Consider the following 23,420-nt stretch of genomic DNA (forward strand, 5'->3'; position numbering starts at 1 on the left):
AGTTTTAACATTCTTGTGGAAGATAGGATGAAACTTTATGGGATAGAAATAGAAATTGCTGATATCAATGATAATGCCCCCAAATTTCAAGCAGAAAATATAGATATAAAAATCAATGAAAACGTCGCTCCAGGGATGCGCTTTCTTCTCCCGGAAGCGGTTGATCCGGATGTGGGAGTGAACTCCCTGCAGAGCTACCAGCTTAGCCCCAGTAAGCACTTCTCCCTGGCGGTTCAGAGCAGGGCCAGTGGCGTCAAGTACCCGGAACTGGTGCTGGAACGTGCACTGGATCGCGAGGAAGAAGCAATGCACCACCTGGTCCTCACTGCCTCTGATGGGGGGGACCCTCTCCGATCTGGCACTGTCCTCATCAGTGTCACTGTCTTCGATACAAATGATAATGCTCCGGTCTTCTCTCTGCCCGAATACCGAGTAAGCGTGCCTGAGAATTTGCCTGTGGGCTCCCAACTGCTCACAGTCACTGCCTCTGACAAAGATGAAGGACCCAACGGTGAGGTGACTTATTCATTCCGAAAAATACCCGACGCGCAATTGTTGAAATTCCAACTGGACAAAATTACGGGGGAAATAAAACTATCAGAAAATCTAGATTATGAAAAAACAGGTTTCTATGAATTAGAAGTACAAGCTGAAGATGGGGGAGCATACCTTGCAAACACAAAAGTATTGATTACAGTAGAAGATGTAAATGACAACAGTCCAGAGGTGACCATCACATCTCTTTTTAGTCCCCTGATGGAAGATTCACCTGTGGGGACGGTTGTAGCGCTTTTAAACGTGCATGATCTCGACTCAAGGCAGAATGGACATGTTACCTGTTCCATAGCAGGAGACTTGCCATTTAAATTAGAGAAGTCCATTGACAGTTACTATAGAATGGTGACGAAAAGAGAGCTTGACAGGGAACAGGTTTCCTCATACAATATAACGGTAACAGCCAGTGATGGAGGAAGCCCACCCCTCTCAACAGAAGCTCACATCACACTGCAAGTGGCAGATATCAATGACAACCCACCTTCCTTTTCTCACATTTCCTACTCTACCTACATCCCAGAGAACAACCCCAGAGGTGCCTCCATCTTCTCAGTGACTGCAGTAGACCCAGACAGTGAACAGAACGCTCGGGTTACTTATTCCCTAGCTGAGGACACCGTCCAGGGGGTGCCTTTATCTTCCTACATCTCCATCAACTCTGACACAGGAGTCCTCTATTCACTGCAGTCCTTTGACTATGAGCAGTTTAGAGATCTACAGATGCAAGTGACAGCCACTGACAGTGGGGACCCACCACTCAGCAGCAATGTATCACTGAGCATATTTGTACTGGACCAAAATGACAACGTACCTGAGATCCTGTATCCAGCCCGCCCCATGGATGGCTCCACTGGAGTAGAACTGACCCCCCGATCTGCAGAGCAAGGCTACCTGGTGACCAAGGTGGTGGCAGTGGACAGAGACTCAGGCCAGAATGCCTGGCTGTCCTACCGCCTGCTCAAGGCCAGTGAGCCAGGGCTGTTCGCTGTGGGGCTGCACACGGGTGAGGTGCGCACTGCACGCGCCCTGCTGGACAGAGATGCCCTCAAGCAGAGCCTGGTGGTGGGGGTCCAGGACCACGGGCAGCCCCCTCTGTCGGCCACGGTCACACTCACCGTGGCCATCGCAGACAGCATCCCTGATATCCTGGCAGAACTGGACAGTCCAGAGATCCAGCATGACTCTGATGCTTCAGGTGTCACCTTGTACCTGGTAGTGGCACTAGCTTCTGTCTCCTGTGTCTTCTTAGCCTTTGTCATCGTGCTTCTGGTGCTCAGGCTGAGGCGCTGGCATGCATCGCGCCTGATGCAGGCTTCTACAGCCAGGTTAGCTGGCTTGCCTACCTCACAATTTGTGGACATCGATGGGGTGCGGGCTTTCCTGCAGACCTACTCACATGAGGTGTCGCTAACTGCAGACTCTCGAAAGAGTCATCTGATCTTCCCACAGCCCAACTACGCGGACACACTCATCAGCCACGAGAGCTGTGAGAAAAAGGATCCTTTGTCTTTGTTAGATGATTCCAAATTTCCTATAGAAGATGCCCCTTTGGTTCCAGTGAGTTCTATTTTCACTCTTTTTCATTCTTTAAAAAATTACAACCCGTTTTACTTTAGGATGCAGCATGATAATGGAATATTTCAAAATTTTTTACCTTTTCCTTCATTTAAGTGGCAGTTGCTTCTTGCTAGAACATTAAAGAGTAGGATTTGTTTTTTTGTGATTCTAGGGGTTGAGCTCAGAGGCTAAGTTGTCTTAGCTACACCTGAGTGCCTAGAATTTGATAGTTCTTTTGGGGGGGAAGGGCTGGACTATACCCAGGGTGTTCAGGAACTGTTCTTGGCTCTGTGCTCTGGAGGGACCCCTGGTGGTGCTCAGAAGACCATATATGGTTCTGGGGATTTACTAACAAAGGAAGGCAAGTGCCTTATGTACTCTCTCAGCCTAGCTTGATAGTTTTAAAAGCTGATCTGTTTTTACTTTATGATAAATATTAAGGTCACCACAGGGTTTTCATAGTTATATTTTATAGTGTTTTATGCAATGCCGACAAGTCCAAGCCAGGTCCAATATGAGAGTGTCAGTCTGTGTAGTCTCTTGGTAGCCACATGAAGAAACCCTAGTCCTTAAACAAGCCTAGCTCGAGTTCTGGTCTGGTAAGAATTAATTTGTTATATGCAAACACACTAGCCTCACTGAAAACAACCCAAATACAAAACCTCTCAGTTTTCCAAACTTAAAGAGAAGAGTAATGCACCGTTGTAGTTATCTTTTTCAAACAATGAAAAGTAAAAGTAAAGGCCCTCCCATTGTTCATCGATTTGCTCGAGCGGGCCCAGTAACGTCTCCATTGGAGATTTTGTTGTTACTGTGTTTGGCATATCGAATACATCACGGGTGGCTTGCCAGGCTCTGCCGTGTGGGCGAGATACTCTCGGTAGCTTGCCGGGCTCTCCGAGAGAGGCAGAGAAATCAAACTCGGGTCGGCCATGTTAGCTGCATGCAAGGCAAATGCCCTACCGCTATGCTATCGCTTGTAGAAACCATTACAGTTGAAATCACTTTTCTTGAGAGATTTAAATTTTGAATTAATATTTCATTGAGTCCACAGTGTGTACCTAAATTGTGAAGGGTACATCTGGAAGTGCTCAAGAGCTATTTCTCTCTGTGCTCAGGAGTGACCCCTGGTGGTGTTCAGGGATCAAATGTGGTGCCTGGGATACAAACTGGGTCAGAGGTCACTGTCACTGTCACTGTCCTCCTGTTGTTCATCGATTTGCTCGAGAGCGGCCCAGTAACATCTCCATCATGAGACTTGTTGTTACTGTGTTTGGCATATTTAATACGTCACGGGTAGCTTGCCAGGTTTTGCTATGCGGGCGAGAACTCTCAGTAGCTTGCCAGGCTCTCAGAGAGGGGCGGAGGAATCGAACCCGGCTCCAGCTATAGGCTGCGTGCAAGGTAAATGCCCTACCGCTGTGCTATTGTTCCAGCCCAGGGGGGTCAGAGGTATGCAAGGAAAATACTTCTGCGATCTCTGTTCCCTGTCTCACCCTTTTTGCATGTGATTCTAACTTCATACTTTTAGATGGAATACATAGCATCTTCCTTTGCTCAATAAATAGTCTAGAGAGTTTATAAAAGGTCAGATTAGCAGTTTCGGAGTTCTGTTCTCCTTCTGTTATGTGATTAAATTCTCCAATCTTCGTGCTGAAAAAAGTAGAACAAGGACAGATGTCTACATGTTCCTCAGAACAGAAGAAGCAAGGGATGTGTTCTAAGGGTATTCTAGTGGCTTTAATGTAGAGAGAAGAAGGTTTACTTGAAATTTTGAAAAAAATATGAAACATAAGAAATTAAGTGAAGGAAGAAACCTCATTTATGCAGGAAATAGGAACGTAAGTACACAAAGCTACTCTAAACTCAAATGAATTAATAACTTTGTTGCCTTTAGTGAGCATAATAATGTACTTAATCTTCTATTTCTAATATTTTAAACTAATGTGGTGGAATCATGTCAATAAGTGTACTGGTGTACACTTTTGGATATTTTAAGAATTAAAATAATTGAGATCATGACTTTTTCACATTTCTTGACATCCTTTCAATGACCCATCTATAGAAAAAGTGATTTACAAGTTAATAGGTCATAGTTATTAATTTGTAAATCACTGAAATGTCACTTTAAATTTTTGTTCACAGGAATTCAATTTTAATTCGTCTGAAATAATTACATGGTAGCTATTTTAAGCAACTATATCAAATTATTTAAAAGCAGTCCTGGATACTCTGGATGAAATGTAACAGTGGTTGCATTCCTCATTACCAATATGAATAAATCTCGCTTTGTAGCCAAATCTAGGGTTGTAAATCAAAAGAAAAAGAGAAAAAATGAAACTAGTTTTGCTTTAGTATTTCTTTTTGAGTGATAATTACTCGTAATAAGAACAACAGTGACTGACTCTAGATGGAAGAAGAAGGGAAAAAGTGAGCCCTGGGATAAGAAGTAAATATCCAAGCTGTATATTCTTCTGTGACATTTTGAATATCCAAAAATAATATTATTCAACATCTACATGAATTATTAAAATGTAAGGATACTTTGGGATATGTGGATATATGCTTTATAGTTAAAACATATCTCTGGGGAATTATTCAATATTTTAGCTGGTTTCATTTTTGAAAGTTATTTCCTGAAATATGAAGAAAGTAAGTAGGCTGCGGTTCCACAGGCGGCCTCTGGGCGCCGCTGTCGGCCAGTGCAGGGCAAGCTAAGACCCGGGATATTCCGCAGCCTGTAGCCTGGGATTCCCAGCGCAGTCACCAACACACAGAGAAAGAAACCCCCTTACACCCTGGGAACTCTTGGCCGCGGAGACTCCGCCCGGACTGCTCGGATTCTAACCCTAAAGACTGGGGCTCCCCTAGTCCCTCCGGGGCCATAGTGAGCGTTTTCTCCCAACTGGAAGACTGGGAGCCTGAGAGAAGAAGAGCGCGCCATGGGAGGGAGCTGCGCGCACAGACGCCCCGCCGGCCGGCCGCAGGTACTGTTTGCCTTCCTGCTGCCTTTGTTCCACCGCGCGCTCGGCGAGCCCGTCCGCTACTCCATCCCCGAGGAGCTGGCCAAAGGCTCGGTGGTGGGGAATCTCGCCAAGGACCTAGGGCTCAGTGTCCTGGATGTGTCTGCTCGCAAGCTGCGCGTTAATGCGGAGAAGCTGCTTTTCTCTGTAGACGCGGAGAGCGGGGACTTGCTGGTGAAGGACCGAATAGACCGAGAGCAGATATGCAGAGAGAAAAGAAGGTGTGAGTTGCAGTTGGAAGCCGTGGTGGAAAATCCTTTAAATATTTTTCATATCACTGTGGTGGTTGAGGATATCAATGATCACGCTCCTCGGTTCGATAAAGAGGAAATAAACTTAGAAATCAGTGAATCTGCCAGTTTGGGAGTGGGAATGATTCTTGACTCTGCGAAAGATCTTGATGTTGGTATGAATTCACTAAGTAAATACCAACTAAGTCCAAACGAGTATTTCTCATTGGTGATGAAAGACAATCCCGATGGTGGCAAATATCCAGAATTAGTGCTGAAGAAGAACCTTGACCGAGAAACACAGAGTACACACCTTTTGGTGCTCACAGCTATAGACAGTGGGGACCCACCGAGAAGTGGCACCACTCAGATTCGAGTCAAGGTGGTGGATGCCAATGATAATGCGCCGCAGTTCAGCCAGAACGTGTACAGAGTCAGTCTTTCTGAAGATGTACCCCCAGGTACCTCCGTGCTCAGAGTGAAAGCCACAGACCCTGATGAAGGCGTCAATGCAGAGGTCACCTACTCCTTTGTTGGTGTGACTGACAAAGCCCAGAGAGTTTTCTCTCTGGATTCTAACTCAGGAACCGTTACAACTCATCAACCCTTGGACTTTGAAGACGTTGAAAGATACATTATGGATATAGAAGCAAAGGACCGAGGATCCCTCTCTACACAGTGTAAAGTGATCATAGAAGTTCTGGATGAAAACGACAACAATCCGGAAATAATCATCACTTCACTGTCTGAGGAAATTCTGGAGGATTCCCGCCCTGGAATGGTTGTGGCTCTCTTCAAAACGCGGGACCGGGATTCCGGGGAAAATGGAGAAGTCACGTGTAATATAGGAAGAGATGTTCCTTTTAAGATACTTTCTTCAGGTAATAATTACTACAAACTAGTGACAGACGGTGTCCTAGACAGAGAGCAGACGCCGGAATACAATCTCACCATCACAGTCACCGACAGGGGCAAGCCGCCCCTCTCCTCCAGCTCCACCATCACCCTGCACATTGGCGATGTGAACGACAACGCGCCAGTTTTCCAGCAGGCGTCCTACGTGGTCCACGTGGACGAGAACAACCCTCCCGGCGCCTCCATCGCTCAGGTCAGCGCCTCCGATCGCGACCTGGGCGCCAACGGCCACGTGTCCTACGCCATCGTGTCCAGCGACCTGGCGCCGCGCGAGCTGGCGTCCTACGTGTCTGTGAGCGCGCACAGCGGCGTGGTGTTCGCGCAGCGCGCCTTCGACCACGAGCAGCTGCGCGCCTTCGAGCTGACGCTGCAGGCCCGCGACCAGGGCGCGCCCGCGCTCATCGCCAACGTGAGCCTGCGCGTGCTGGTGGGCGACCGCAACGACAACGCGCCGCGGGTGCTGTACCCCGCGCTGGGGCCCGACGGCGCGGCGCTCTTCGACACGGTGCCGCGCGCCGCGCAGCCCGGCTACCTGGTCACCAAGGTGGTGGCGGTGGACGCAGACTCGGGACACAACGCCTGGCTGTCGTACCACGTGCTGCAGGCCAGCGAGCCCGGACTATTCAGCCTGGGGCTGCGCACGGGGGAGGTGCGCACTGCGCGCGCCCTGGGCGACCGGGACGCGGCGCGTCAGCGCCTGCTGGTGGCGGTGCGCGATGGGGGTCAGCCTCCCCTGTCTGCCACTGCCACTCTGCACCTGGTCTTTGCGGACAGCTTGCAGGAGGTGCTGCCTGATCTCAGCGATGAGCCTAAAGCGTCTGACCCTCAGGCTGAGCTGCAGTTTTACTTGGTGGTGGCCTTGGCTCTCATTTCAGTGCTCTTCCTCCTGGCAGTGATTCTGGCCATCGCTTTGCGCCTACGACACTCTTCTAGCCCCGCCGCTCAAGGGTGTTTTGGTTCTGTTCTCTGTTCCAAGCCTGAGATTCCTCCGAATTATAATGAGGGAACATTACCTTATGCCTATAATTTGTGTGTGCCTAGAGATCAAACTAATGCAGAATTTAACTTCCTCACATCTGTTGACCACTGTCCAGCCACACAAGATATTCTCAACAAAGATACCTCTTCAGTGCTTTTGGCTAACATTTTAACGCCTAGTGTTGATACAGATAAGACGCCCTTTAAACAGGTAAGTAGTTTAAAATAATGCATTGTATGTTCCAGTATGCTGATATATTCCAATGCAGTGCAGGTTTCATGATTCTAGTTTAATTGAAACATTCCTAAAATAAAAATAAGTTAAATGTGCATATCACCTTTATTCCATACCCTGCAGTACTAGTAGGCTATTCCAGGCTCTCAGCTCTGAGTTGTTCCTAGCTGTCCTTAGGGACCATGTGGTACCACATGGGAGGCAAGGGTTTAAACCCTGTTAATCTCTCTCAGCCTTGTGCATCACTGTTAAGACTAAAATAATATGCTGTGGTCCAACTAATCAAAGGCATTTTAAGGTAAAATATATAACAAGAAATATCTAATGATATTTAAATTAAATAGTATGCATTTTTGGGTAGGAGCGATAGCACAGCGGTAGGGCGTTTGCCTTACAAGTGGCCAACATGGCCGACCCGAGTTCGATTCCTTCACCCCTCTTGGAGAGCCTGGCAAGCTACCGAGAGTATCTCGCTCGCACGGCAGAGCCTGGCAAGCTACCCATGACGTATTGGATATGCCAAACACAGTAACAACAAGTCTCATGATGGAGACCTTACGGGGCCCGCTTGAGCAAATCGATGAACAACGGAAGGACCGTGACCGTGAGTATGCATTTTGCTTAAGAATATGATACATATATATATACATATTTGAGGACTGCGTGCCAGGTTGTTTTCACTCGGGGAGCCCCAGAGTGGGGCGGATAGGAGCCCTCCCCGCCCCAAGGAACCCAGCCCCAGCAGCTGACCTCCACTACCCAACTGCCACCATGCTCCAGGCCCGCTTTCCGGACACATTATAAGACACTTCCTACTCATTTTCCATAATTACCACACCATATTTGATGGGGTTCAGACAGTAGGCAACAGATCATAGAAATATATAAATATATGCCTCTCAGCCTGGCAAGGTAAGAGAGTATCCCTCCCGCATGGCCAGAGCCTGGCAAGCTCCCCATGGCGTATTTGATATGCCAAAACCAGTAGACAACAGGTCTCATTCCCCTGTCCCTGAAAGAGCCTCCAATCTTTGGGAAAAGACGAGTAAGGAGAGGCTGCTAAAATCTCAGTGCTGGGAGGAATAGAGACGTTCCCGCTGGTGCCCACTCTTGTAAACCTATGGACAAAGGGATGACGGTGATACAGTGATATATACTTGAGTGCTCAGGAGTGATATCCTGGCAAGGCTTGGGGAACCATATGTAGCACCAGGGATCAAACATCGGTTGGTCATATGCAAGGCAAGCTCCCTACTGGCTGTACTATCACTTCACTCTAGTCCAATAGAGTTGTATTTTTGTTTTGGTATTTTAAAGGACAACTTAATGCCTTTCAATTTTTCCCAGACATTTTTACTTTGAAAAATCAAAACACATTGGTAAGAAGTACAGTCAGGCATCCTGGCTAATAATTTTGGGGAGCTATGTTCTACATCCACATAGCCTCCTCACTTAAGTCAGTAAACATCAATAGTAACTAAATCCAATCTGCAAGTTTTCAACTCTAATTACACTTGAAAAAATAATTTAATCTAATCCTAGTTGTCTGGTGGTGGGCATGGTGTAGCAGCCCCTCAAGTATAAAAGAATAATATCGGTACTATTGTATTACATATATAATAACAAAATAACTAATAGTAGTTGTCCCTTCGCAAGTGTTCTTGGTAAAAATTTAATATGACTTAAAGTAGCCCTTTTGTTTACAACTTTAAACTTCATAAATACGTGTGATTCTCTGAAAAAGTAATTTTTTCAGCCCTGCATTAGGTGGGTTTGTTACTTGTTGCAATAATAAGATTGGGCTCTAGGCGCCGCTGTTCACCAATGGGGGAATGAAACCGCGCTACAGACCCTCCCTCCCTCCACATCTACCACACAAAGCAGAAAGCGATGGAGACTCACAGATTCTGACGCTGGAAACTTAAACCACTTTTTCTTCGCGGATACGTTTCGGATGCAGGCGTCTCGGAACTTTGCAAAGATAATCAGATTCAGAACAAACGACTCACGAAAACCCCGAAATAAAGACTCAGCCATGGCGAAACGGCTTCCGCGCCTGCACTGCAGCGGACTCGTCCTGGTGTGCATCTTCCTGGGGATGTTGCGGGAGTCTGGGGCCCGGCAGATCCGATACTTGGTACCCGAAGAGACGGACAAAGGCTTCTTTGTGGGCAATATTTCCAAGGATCTGGGGCTGGAGCCCTGGGAGCTGGCGCATCGCCGAGTCCGCATCGTCTCCAGAGGAAAGACGCAGCTTTTCGCGCTGAATCCGCCAAGTGGCAGCTTGGTCACAGCGGGCAGGATAGACCGGGAAGAACTCTGTGAGACCGAGTCTTCTTGTTTACTGAATATGGAAATCCTTGTGGAAGACACTCTGAAGATTTACGGAGTGGAGGTGGAAATAATGGACATTAATGACAATGCCCCCCGCTTCCCGGAGGAGGAAATAGAGATCAAAATCAGTGAGCAAGCAACTCAGGGATCGCGATTTCCCCTGCCTAACGCAAGGGATCCAGACGTGGGAGTGAACTCTCTTCTGCGCTACCAGCTCAACCTTAATAGTTACTTTTCCTTGCAAGTGCGTGGTGGAACCAGTGGGACCAATAGCCCTGAGCTCGTGCTGGAGGGGAGCTTGGACCGGGAGAAGGAGGCCTTTCACCACCTTCTCCTCACAGCCTTAGACGGAGGAGAGCCCATCCGCCAGGGCTCTGTTCCCATTCGTGTGGTGGTCCTCGATATCAATGACCATGCTCCGAAGTTCACACAGTCTGTCTATCAAGTGAGCGTTCCTGAGAACCTTAACCCTGGAACCCGGGTGCTCATTGTAAATGCAACTGATCCGGATGAAGGAACAAACGGGGAAGTAGTGTATTCATTCCTGAATGTGGAAGGAAAAGCATCAGAAACATTCCACTTGGATTCTAAGTCAGGAGAAGTCTTCATACGCGGGTCTCTGGATTTTGAGAAATATAGATTCTATGAGATGGAAATTCGAGGCCAAGATGGAGGAGGTCTCTCCACTACTGTTAAGATGTTGGTCACAGTCTTGGATGTGAATGATAATGCTCCTGAAATCACTATCACTTCTTCTAGTAACTCAGTGCTGGAGAACTCTCCTCCAGGAACAGTAATTGCTCTTCTAAACGTGCAAGATCAAGATTCCGGGGGAAATGGTCAAGTCTCCTGTTTCATTCCTAACAATCTGCCTTTTAAATTAGAGAAGACTTATGGAAATTATTACAAATTGATAACAAATAGAGAACTGGACAGGGAGCAGGTCCAGGGCTATAACATAACATTGACAGCCACAGATCAGGGAAGTCCACCCTTATCTACAGAAACTCGTATTTCACTGATTGTGGCAGATGACAATGACAACCCACCCACCTTTGCTCGCTCCTCTTACTCTGCCTATATTCCTGAAAACAACCCCAGAGGTGCCTCCTTCTTCTCCGTGGCTGCATTTGACAGGGACAGCAAAGAGAATGCCCAGATCATTTACGCTCTTGCTGAGGATACCTTCCAAGGAGCACCCCTGTCCTCCTACATCTCCATCAACTCGGACACAGGTGTCCTCTATGCACTGCGCTCCTTTGACTATGAGCAGTTCCGGGACCTGCAGTTGTGGGTGACAGCGCGGGACTGTGGGAACCCGCCACTCAGCAGCAATGTGTCACTGAGCATATTTGTGTTGGACCAAAATGACAACGCTCCTGAGATCCTGTACCCCACACTCCCCACTGATGGCTCCACTGGGGTGGAGCTGGCTCCCCGATCTGCAGAGCAAGGCTACCTGGTGACCAAGGTGGTGGCAGTGGACAGAGACTCAGGCCAGAACGCCTGGCTGTCCTATCGCCTGCTCAAGGCCAGCGAGCCAGGGCTGTTCGCTGTGGGGCTGCACACAGGCGAGGTGCGCACTGCACGCGCCCTGCTGGACAGAGATGCCCTCAAGCAGAGCCTGGTGGTGGGGGTCCAAGACCACGGGCGTCCCCCTCTGTCGGCCACGGTCACACTCACCGTGGCCATCGCAGACAGCATCCCTGATGTGCTGGCAGACCTGGGCAGCATCAGTGCCCCCACCCAGCAGGACGACTCAGACTTGACACTCTACCTGGTGGTGGCGGTGGCCGTGGTCTCCTGTGTCTTCCTGGCCTTCGTCATTGTGCTGCTGGCACTCAGGCTGAGGCGCTGGCATGCGTCGCGCCTGCTGCAGGCTTCTGCGGGCGGCTTGGCTGGTGTGCCCGCCTCACACTTTGTGGGTGTGGACGGGGTGCGGGCTTTCCTGCAGACCTACTCACATGAGGTGTCGCTGACTTCGGACTCACGAAAGAGTCACCTGATCTTCCCGCAGCCCAACTATGCAGACACACTCATCAGCCATGAAAGCTGTGAGAAAAGTGAGCCCCTCTTGATAGCAGACGATTCAGCTACCGGTTTAGGCAAATGTGATTCTACTCAGGTGAGACCTATTTCTTGCTACCCTATTACTGATATTTCTGCACAAGTCTTTCAGATAGCTATTTTATTTTATTTCTCTGAGCCTGATTTTTAATTGTCTGTTTTACATAATGGGTTGTTTGGGGAGTACTGTGGGACAAGCTTTATATCCAGTTCATCCATATTTATGTGTATATGTATATGCCACACTCAGTGGCACTTCAGGAACTGCTCCTGCCTCTTTTCTCAGGGAGCACTCCTGCTAGTGCTTGGGAGACCATAAGTAGTACTGGGTATTGAACCGGGGTGGGCTGTAGGCAAGGCAAGCACCTTATCCTCCGTACTATTTCTCCAGTCCGTATTTAGAGCAGTATATGTAAGTTTCTCTACTTTTCCTCATATCAAGTTACAATCTCTTTCCCAAAACACTTTGTGAATCATTTTCCTCCTGGAATATTTTCTTTTGATTTTGAGTGTATGGTTCAGTTATCATGGTTTGCTTTATAGTAACTTAAATTGTAGTAGTATTTTTCTATCATGGTGTTTGGCATTCAGTGTAAACTGGTTATGATTCAAATTAATGATTCACATTTTGTTCATTTCCCTATTCTATCTTCACTGATTTTTAACTATATTCTACCATATTTTTCTTCACTTTCATATTTGTCCATGTTGATTCATAGCATTCTCTGGCTTGTTTATTGATATATTCACTTATACTCAACACACATGCACATAAATACACGTTGTAAACTTAGTTCTCAGTGTTACTAGTAAATTCTATTTTTTATCTTAAATTTATTATTTTATGTCTGATAAAGTTTAGATTTTGCTGGTTATTTCAGCTTTATCTCATTTATTTCTTCTACTAAAACAGATTGTCTATATTTTAATCACTATACTTTCTTGGGATAGGAAATATAAAACTCTTCCTTGTAATCGCTAGTTATCTTTTCTGTTTCTACCATGATTTCATTAGATTATTCTGAGAAAATAATTGAATTGTTGTGCCAGGGATATAGCTGAAGTGACAGTACATGTGCTTGGAATATGTCAAGCCCTGAGCTTGATTATTGGCATTACATGGCTCCCAAGCACTACAGAACAAGGTATAGTTCTGTAGCTTCTGGGAATCGTTGGATGTGTTCCCATAAAAGTGGAATTGTTGGGTCAGAGAGATGTGTTGTTTAGTGCATGCCTTACATGAGACTGACCTGTTCAACCAATGACATGCAAATGGCCCTCCAACCTTTTGTAAGAGTGACCCCTGAGTACTGGTCCAGAAGTAGCCCAGAGCACCATTAGGCATGACCCAGACCCAAAACAAAAATATTAATTAAAGAGGGATTATTTTCTTTATTGTTTTACTTGTACTTTAGTGTCTGTATATATTTTAAGATTTTTAATGTTGTGAACATAGAAATAATTTTGAATCTGTGCTTCTCAGAAAAGGCAACTTTCAGACTCTGCTAGGAATGATTACATTTTTCCAATTTAATAGTTTGTAGTTCATGTGAATAAAAGAGGAGTATATAGTCAGCCCTTTTGAGACTTATTTAGCTACTGTTCCTCTGGATATTTGTTGCCAATATGCCCATGAATCATAGATTCCTTCAGAATTACTTTAATCAACTCAGATTCTATATAAGTATATGGTTTTTATATTCAGAACCTTCTCACCCTGAGGTTAGAGCAATAAAAAGTACAGCAGATAAGGTGCTTGACTTGCACGAGACTGACCTTGGTTCAAACCCTAGAATCCCGTATGTTCTCCCCAGCCATGCCAGGAGTGATCCCTGAGCACAGAGCCAGGAGTAAGCCCTGAACACGGCTGGGCATCACCCCAAAACAAACAAAAGAACCTACTTACCCTTATAGTTTCCTGATAACATACACGTGTTATCTGAGGCAATGTCCAGGGGAGTCATTTGAGAAAATAAGACCTATTTAGAGCACTTGAGGACAGATGTCATTTCCATGATCAATTCAACTTCTAACACCCACACTTCTGGATTTTCAATCTCATTTACTTGCATATTCATATTCCTTGCATTAAGGTTAGTAGGAACTAACCTTAATGCAATTAAATATGGGTGAAAAGTACTTCACTGGAGGTGGGAGTCTTACAGCAGAATCCTAGTTTTTTTCTTGAAATCATAAAAAAAGAGTGTTTTATGTATAGTTTTTTATGTATAGTGGTAGAATATGTGCTTATGAGTGCCAGAGAGCAAAAACAGTTAAGGCATTTTGTGTGAACTGAAATTGATGAATAAAGTATTAGGTACGAAGTGAAGGTTCATACTATATATGTATATGTATATACATAGTCTGAACTAGTTAGAAGCTGACAACAAAAATCTTGAAAAATAAAAAGGAAAGGCTGGCTTTCAAATTTGAGATTTAAAAAGTTATTTCAACTCTGAGGTAACAATAATGTTCTCTTAGAGCACAACATATGATACAGCAAATATAAGGATAAAAAAAATACAGTCTTACATTTCATGTCATTACATTCTGATGGTAACTCACTAGAGTTAGAAAGCATAAAGCCATAATCCTTTCCATAAATGTATTTTTAAGTAACAGAGACTTTCTGGCTTTGGTCATCCTTATCCTGAGTATACTCCTAGCTTTGACTCTCCTCCAGTTTCCTTTTGTAAAAAAGAAAAATGATCTGAACACAAAAATGAAGATAATACTTGGAATCATTTCATAACTGTCAGATCTTCCCCCATATCACACGGTGAGGTGATTTTCACACGTGGTCTTCCTTTTTTCTTTGTTTGGAGAGGTTCTCCCTGTTCTTCCAATATGTGCATTTTCTCTGATTAGAAAGAGGCATAGTTTTCTCACTGATGATCAATGACTTCCATAGGATACTATGACTGCTATGATATCAGGCACTGGAAAATAGACATGTCCGGAACACAGACTAACCCTCCCCTATACATCAGTCCAACATAACTGTTATAATGTGGAATCCCATTATTTTCAAGGCTGCTGAGTGCAGTTTTCTAAACAGACTCTGAGCGCCGCTGTTGGCCAACGCGCTGCAAGAACTGTGCTTGGCATCTACCTGGGATTTTCTGCGCAGACAAAGAAGCGAGTTGGAAAAGAAGTGGACTCAGGGTCCCTGCTCAGCAAATCTGATTCCAGAATTTAAAATCGGATGCCTTCAAACTGGGTTCGTTGAGTTTTCTACGTGGTGGAAGGAAATAATTTAGGCATCCCATGGCTGCAGCGACGCAGAGAAGAATGGGAAGTAGGGTGAAGCGGAGGAGGAGCTGTATCCCACAGCGGCAAGTACTTTTTTCCTTCCTGCTGCCTTTGTTCTGTGGGGCCCTTTCTCAGCAGGTCCGCTACTCCATAACTGAAGAAATGCCCCGGGGCTCTGTGGTGGGGAATCTTGCTGAGGACCTGGGGCTGCAAGTCCGGGATCTATTGGCCAGAAACCTCAGAGTCAGTGCAGAGAAACAATACTTTACTGTGAACGTGGACAATGGAGATGTGCTTGTAAGCGACCGAATAGACAGGGAGATGCTGTGTAGCCAAAAGCCTTTGTGTGTCCTGCCCTTAGAGATCGTAGCGCAGAATCCTCTGAATGTTTTTCACATAGATGTTGTGATAGAAGATATAAATGATAATTCCCCTCGTTTCCTTCAAGATAGCATTGTTTTACAAGTCAATGAACTTGCAATTCCAGGAACTCTGTTTGGTCTGGAGTCTGCTATAGATGCAGATGTAGGGCCTAACTCTCTCCAGACTTACCAACTCAGCGACAATAAGCATTTCTCTCTGATGGTGAAGGACAAGACTGAAGGCAAGAATGTCCCAGAGTTAGTGTTGGAGAAACCGCTAGACCGGGAACAGCAAAGCTCCCACATCCTGGTCCTGACAGCATTGGATGGGGGCAATCCTGTCCGAACTGGTACAGCAAAAATCAAGATCAAGGTCACAGATGCCAATGATAATCCACCAGTGTTCAGTCAGGATGTATACAGTGTTAGCCTTAGGGAGAACTTGCCCCCAGGCACCTCCTTGCTAACGGTGAATGCTACTGACCAGGATGAAGGCATCAATGCAGAAATCAGATACTTCTTCAAAACACACCAAGACATTGAAAATATGTTTATGATAGACCATCAAAGCGGAGAAATTAAATCCAAAGATCCAATAGACTTTGAAATTCAGAGCAGCTATAGCATAAGCATAGAAGCCAGGGATGGTGGAGGGATGGCCACGGAATGTAAAATTATACTGGAAATTTTAGATGAGAATGACAATGCCCCAGAAGTAGTTTTCACTTCGGTGTCTAGTTCCATAACAGAGGACGCAGAACCCGGAACAGTGATTGCTCTATTCAAAACACATGATAAAGATTCGGGAGAAAACGGAAAAGTCACATGCTTTATTAAAGAAAAAGTGCCATTTAGAATTAAATCTTCCGCCAACAATTACTATAAGCTCGTGACCGATGGGGCTCTGGACCGGGAGCAGGTCTCCCAGTACAATGTTACCATCACAGCCACCGATAGCGGCAAGCCGCCCCTTTCTGCCAGCGGAAGCGTCACTCTAGATATAAGGGACATCAATGACAACGCGCCAGTTTTCCAGCAGGCGTGCTACGTGGTCCACGTGGACGAGAACAACCCTCCCGGCGCCTCCATCGCCCAGGTCAGCGCTTCCGATCCCGACCTGGGCGCCAACGGCCAAGTATCCTACGCCATCGTGGCCAGCGACCTGGCGCCACGCGAGCTGGCGTCCTACGTGTCTGTGAGCGCGCACAGCGGCGTGGTGTTCGCGCAGCGCGCCTTCGACCACGAGCAGCTGCGCGCCTTCGAGCTGACGCTGCAGGCCCGCGACCAGGGCGCGCCCGCGCTCAGCGCCAACGTGAGCCTGCGCGTGCTGGTGGGCGACCGCAACGACAACGCGCCGCGGGTGCTGTACCCCGCGCTGGGGCCCGACGGCGCGGCGCTCTTCGACACGGTGCCGCGCGCCGCAGAGCCCGGCTACCTGGTCACCAAGGTGGTGGCGGTGGACGCAGACTCGGGACACAACGCCTGGCTGTCGTACCACGTGCTGCAGGCCAGCGAGCCTGGACTCTTCAGCCTGGGGCTGCGCACGGGGGAGGTGCGCACTGCGCGCGCCCTGGGCGACCGGGACGCGGCGCGTCAGCGCCTGCTGGTGGCAGTGCGCGATGGGGGTCAGCCTCCCCTGTCTGCCACCGCCACTCTGCACCTGGTCTTTGCGGACAGCTTGCAGGAGGCGCTGCCTGATCTCAGCGATGAGCCTAAAGCGTCTGACCCTCAGGCTGAGCTGCAGTTTTACTTGGTGGTGGCCTTGGCTCTCATTTCAGTGCTCTTCCTCCTGGCGGTAATCCTGGCCATCGCTTTGCGTCTGCGAGGCTCTTCCAGGCTGTCCAACCGGGGCTGCTTTCAGTCGAGCCTGTGTTCTAAGACTGGACCAGGGTTTTCTCCCGGCTACAACGAAGGAACTTTGCCCTACTCCTACAACCTATACGTTGCTTCCAATTCTCAGAAAACGAGTTTTAACTTTCTCACCATGTCACCAGAAATGGTCCCACCTCAAGAACAAAATCTTTCCAATGAAGCTGCTTCAGTAGTAAATGTCACTAAAGAGAATGACGAGTTAATCTCTAACCGGGTCACTTCTGTTCATGTAAGTGTCAATGAATGCCTTTTATTTGTAAGTGAGTTTGATTTCATTTTCAGACCAATATTTTGGTAGGAAATTTTTAAACAGACAGTATCTAGGTTTCTTTGTTCTTTCTCAGTACTTTCTATTCTTGTCGGTGTGCGCCAGTACCTTCCCTTTTAACTCTAATATGAAATATTTTGACAGTCTTTCTCTTGCATTCTTTAAACACACAAAATTTCCTTCACTATGTAAAATGCACAGTATGATTCTTCTATCATTTAAATAGTTTTAACTGAAACCTAAATGTTTTCTTTTTGTAGGTGTTTCTCATCCTCAGAACATCAGTATTTTGAGTATACAAGTCTTTATTCTTTGTACTATCACAGAAGAAAATGCATGAGAAAAGGCTTTAAGAATAAGGGCATAGTAATGACTTGATGATATCCAGGTATTTACTAAGGATTCTGTGAATTCCACTGAATAGGTCAATTTTATATCCAGTATTTTCCCAGAGCTATCTGTAGCTTTCCTCCCAATTTAAAACATATAATTGGAGGGACCACAGCTGTAGTACAGGAGGCAAGGCATTGCCTTATATGTGACCAAGCCCTGTTTGATTGTGGCACTGCATATGGACCCCAAGGACTGCAAAGGATCATTCCTGAGCTCAGAGCCATAATAAAAGACCCTAAGCCTGCAGCCTATGGTCCAATTTCCCACAAAATAAAATACATAATTAGAGGACCAGAGAGGTGACTCAAGAGGCTGAGCGCATCTTGGTATGCAGGAGATCTAGTTTTGATTGATCTCTGACACCTCATGCTCCTCCAGTCACCCTGAGGAGTGAACTCTGAGCCTGGAGTCAGAAATCACCTTCTGGTGGTTGGGAACAAGGGGACAGTAGTGGAGAGAAGGTCATCGTGGTGGTGGGATTGGGGTTGGAATATCGAATGCAAGTAACAAATGTATCATGAACAACTTTGTAAACCTTGGTGTTTAAATAAAGTGGGAAAAAGTCGATGTAGCCTTCCCTCCCCAGCACCACCTGGAGTGGCCTCAGAACAAAAATTTATATTACAGATATGACTTGATAGTATGACAGGCTTGTCCTTAGAATCTAAATATTTACACACATGAAAACACAACTGAGATTTTCTTATATTTTCATGGGTTTCTAAATTTATTACCATTATCTCTCAGTAACTGGAATTAGGTTTATGACACCCCAGAATGGCAAGTTCATAATAGTCTTTGGATTACTGTCTTACTATTTTGAAATATAATATTCTTTTGAAATATAATTTGCAAGTAAAGTTGTGGAATACTAGCCTTATTTCCAGTAACTTTCAGTTGAATGCTTACATTTTGTTCTGCAAATGTTGACATCCTGCCCAATATGATTTTGTTAACGTATAAAATATTTCCTATTTTTAGATTTTCACATTATCATGAAATTTTTAAATATTTAATATCGACAACCTGTTAAAATAGTTCTTTCAAATTTTTAGGCAAGTTTAAGAATACATTAAAATATTTGTCCCCAAATTATAACTAAGTGGAAAAAGTTTAATACTGTATCACATTTACTAAACTTCTAGGGAAATATCCCATTAGAGTTATGTTGGGTGTGTGTGTGGAGGGGTGATAAAGCAGGTCTACTAAAATTGTAAGTTAAAATTTATATTGAAACTTCAAAATCACTTAAAACCTCATTGGAAAAGTAAAATACACCTAAAGATAATCTCAAAGTGGTTCTATATTAAGATTATAGGAAATAAAAAGTTACAGAAATCTGGATTAAAACAACTACTGTGAGCTCCACTTTCATCCGTACTTGAAGAACAGTAGGTGGAGCTATTTAAGGACTAAAACCCCAAAAATCCTTCCTGGAGTCCAATATTGTGCAGTTATTGGTTAGGACTCTAAGCGCCGCTGTTCACCAATCGCGGAGAGAAAAGCCAAGATGGGCTTGTGGCGCATGCTTCCCTAGCACAAAGCACCGAGAGAGTAAAAACTAACCACCTCCTCACTGAGAACAAACCGGGTGGAGGGGTTCCTTCCCCCACAATTACTGGATCCCTAGGACCGAAGAGCTGCTCCTGACTTCAGTGGTCAAAGGAAGACCTACCTGCAAACAATCCTCGAGATAGTGACCATGATTTCTGCGCAGTTGCACCTGGACTGTAAAGGGCTGGTCCTGCTGGGAGTTCTCCTGGGAATTCTGTGCGAAACTGAATGCACCCCAATCCATTATTCAATTCCTGAGGAGCTGGAAAAAGGCTCTCGGGTGGGCAACATCGCCAAGGATCTGGGATTGGAACCCCGGGAACTCGAGGAGCGCGGAACCCGCATCGTCTCCAGAGGTAGGACGCAACTTTTTGCTCTGAACCCGCGCAGCGGCAGCCTGGTCACGGCGGGCAGGATAGACCGGGAGGAGCTCTGTACGGGGGCCAGCAAGTGTCAATTAAGTCTGGAGATTCTGATGGAGGATGGAGTGAAGATATACGGGGTGCTGGTAGAAGTGAGGGACATTAATGATAATGCGCCCTACTTTCGGGAAGGAGAATTAGAAATAAAAATGAGTGAATACGCAGCCACTGGAATGCGATTCCCTCTTCCCCACGCTTGGGATCCGGATATCGGAAAGAACTCTCTGCAGACCTATGAGCTCAGTAGCAATATTCACTTCTCCCTGGACGTGCGAAGCGGAGCGGATGGGAACAAGTACCCAGAGCTGGTGCTGGAGCGCGCACTGGACCGCGAGGAAGAGGCGATCCACCACCTGGTTCTCACGGCCTCTGACGGAGGCGATCCAGTGCGCACGGGCACCGCGAGCATCCGCGTGATGGTTGTTGATGCGAATGACAACGCGCCGGTGTTCACACAAACCGAGTACCAGATGAGCGTTCCGGAGAATGTGCCTGTGGGCACCAAGTTGCTTGTGGTAAATGCCACCGACCCCGATGAAGGAGCCAATGCGGAAGTGACGTATTCCTTCCGGTATGTGGACAGCAAGGCTGCCCAGGTTTTTGAACTCGATAATAATTTAGGGACGATTTCAACAAAAGGGGAGCTGAACCATGAGGAATCAGGATTCTATGAGATGGAAGTGCAAGCAATGGATAACGCGGGATATTCTGCTCAAGCCAAAGTACTGATCACAGTTTTGGATGTAAATGACAATGCCCCTGAAGTAGTTGTCACTTCTCTCTCCAACTCCATTCTGGAAAACTCTCCCCGAGGCACACTAATTGCCCTTTTAAATGTGAATGATCAAGACTCTGGGGAAAATGGACAAGTGATCTGCTCCATCAAAGGGAATCTTCCCTTTAAATTAGAAAAATCTTATGGAAATTACTATAGTTTAGTGACAGACTCACTCCTAGACCGAGAACTGATTCCCAGCTACAACATCACTGTGACTGCCACTGACAGAGGAAGTCCCTCACTGTCGACTGAAACGCACATCTCACTGAATGTGGCAGACACAAATGACAACCCTCCTGAGTTCTCTCATGCCTCTTACTCTGCCTTTATATCAGAGAACAACCCCAAGGGGGCCTCCATAATATCTGTGAGCGCCTATGACCCTGACCATGGGGCGAATGCCCAAATCACTTATTCCCTTGTGGAGGATACCCTCCAGAGAGCACCCCTGTCCTCCTATGTCTCCATCAACTCGGACACAGGTGTCCTGTATGCCTTGTACTCCTTTGATTATGAGCAATTCCGAGACTTAAAGTTACAAGTGATGGCATGTGACAGCGGGAATCCTCCACTCAGCAGCAATGTGTCACTGAGCCTGTTTATTGTGGACCAGAATGACAATACACCAGAAATCCTACACCCAACACTCCCCACTGATGGCTCCACTGGAGTGGAACTGACCCCCCGATCTGCAGAGCCTGGCTACCTGGTGACCAAGGTGGTGGCAGTGGACAGAGATTCAGGCCAGAATGCCTGGCTGTCCTACCGCCTGCTCAAGGCCAGTGAGCCAGGGTTGTTCGCTGTGGGGCTGCACACGGGCGAGGTGCGCACTGCACGCGCCCTGCTGGACAGAGATGCCCTCAAGCAGAGCCTGGTGGTGGGGGTCCAGGACCACGGGCGGCCCCCCCTGTCGGCCACGGTCACGCTCACCGTGGCCATCGCAGACAGCATCCCTGATGTGCTGGCAGACCTGGGCAGCATCAGTGCCCCCGCCCAACAGGACGACTCGGACCTGACACTCTACCTGGTGGTGGCGGTGACTGTGGTCTCCTGTGTCTTCCTGGCCTTCGTCATTGTGCTGCTGGCACTCAGGCTGAGGCGTTGGCATGCGTCGCGCCTGCTTCAAGCTTCTGCGGGCGGCTTGGCTGGCGTGCCTACCTCGCACTTTGTGGGTGTGGATGGGGTGCGGGCTTTCCTGCAGACCTATTCGCATGAGGTGTCATTGACTGCGGACTCGCGCAAGAGTCACCTGATCTTCCCGCAGCCCAACTATGCAGACACACTCATCAGCCATGAGAGCTGTGAGAAAAGTGAGCCCCTCTTGGTGTCAGGTGATTCAGCATTTTCTAGAGATAATCATGCATTAATTCAGGTGAGTTTATAAAAAATTCTTTTATGAGCTTTGATTAAATATGTGTTCAAACTTTATGTAAAGCAAATACTATTCATACATATGTATATACATATATGGCAGACATCAAAGACAACCCTACCATCTTCACTTTTATCTACTTATAACATTTTAAAATGTATTTATATACTATAAATGTATATCTACTTTGCATTTTTAATGTTGCATATAATTTTATATTTGAGTTACCAACTATTAAACTCTTCCTGTTTTAATTGATTCACCATTGGCCACAAAACTTTTATTTTGCATACCTGATTCCAATTTTTCTGTTTAGAACACATTCTTTTTGTTTGTGCATGTATATGTGTTTTGGTTTGGGAGCCCCACTGGTTGTTGTGCAGGGCTTCTGGCTCAGTGCTTGGGGTGGGGAACACCATATACATTAACCAGGGACTGAACCAGGGTTGACCACATGCAAGGCAAGCACTGTACTTTCTCTCCCCAAACACGTTCTTCTTTAGGGAATAAATATAATAAATATATATTAATTATTAAATATATTTTAAATTAATGAGATAATGTAAGGGCAGACTGGGGATGTGGGAAGAAATCTGGGGACATTGGTAGAGGGATGAGTGTTGGAACATTGTATGACTGAAACCCAATCATGAATAACTTTGTAACTGTATTTCATGGTGATTTAATTTTTCAAAAGTTAATGGGACAACTTATACATTACCAGCAACTGAAATTATGAGAAATTCACAAAATGTGCTTTGTTTATTTCAAAGTGTTTTCATTCTTTCTGGTCATTGGGAAAGCATATGTTTATCCTTTATTTTTTTTTTGATTTTTGAGTTTGGGGGCTACATTTAGCAATGCTCAGGGCTAACTCCTGGCTCTGTGCTCAGGGATCACTCTGATGGGCCTCAGGGGACCATATGTGGTGCTGGTGATCAAACCCTGGTCATCCTTACTTGTGGTACTGTCTGACCCCTTATCTTTTCTTCTTGAATGAAGTCATTTCATTTCATAATCTCAAATCATTCATAAAATTTGCAAGTGTGGTGAGTCATTTTGTCACTTGGATTTTCTCACTGAAATAACACAATGTAAGTTTTATCGTGAAGATTCAAAAGTATACCCATGTTATAGATTTTGGGAAGATAATTTCTGTCTGTATTTCCAGGTTAGATTTTACCCCACTAATGATTTTTAAATATTTTTTAACAGATTATAAATATGTTCTTGATGTTGCGGTGGGTGGAGGA

The 23,420-nt window shown here is 46.1% G+C and overlaps 1 protein-coding gene across 22 annotated transcripts in view; it reads left to right on the forward strand.

Annotated features, from left to right (window-relative positions):
• The window catches only part of LOC130032902 (protocadherin gamma-C5), a 194,854-nt gene that overhangs the window by 98,369 nt on the left and 73,065 nt on the right, over positions 1–23,420 (forward strand). Inside the window, exon 1 of one of the 22 annotated variants that reach the window (XM_056124565.1) lies at positions 4–2,112. The exons of 18 other annotated variants lie outside the window; for them this stretch is intronic. In XM_056124565.1, the coding sequence (XP_055980540.1) occupies positions 28–2,112 (2,085 nt within the window). In that variant the 5' untranslated portion in view covers positions 4–27. Of the gene's footprint in view, positions 1–3; positions 2,113–5,039; positions 7,470–9,401; positions 11,953–19,728; positions 22,168–23,420 lie in introns of those variants that run through there. 3 more of the 22 variants (XM_056124558.1, XM_056124541.1, XM_056124550.1) reach the window with 3 other exon arrangements.

This window comes from Sorex fumeus, unplaced genomic scaffold (genome assembly GCF_029834395.1).
Source record: "Sorex fumeus unplaced genomic scaffold, SorFum_2.1 ptg000051l, whole genome shotgun sequence".
Classification (NCBI taxonomy): Eukaryota; Metazoa; Chordata; class Mammalia; order Eulipotyphla; family Soricidae; genus Sorex; species Sorex fumeus.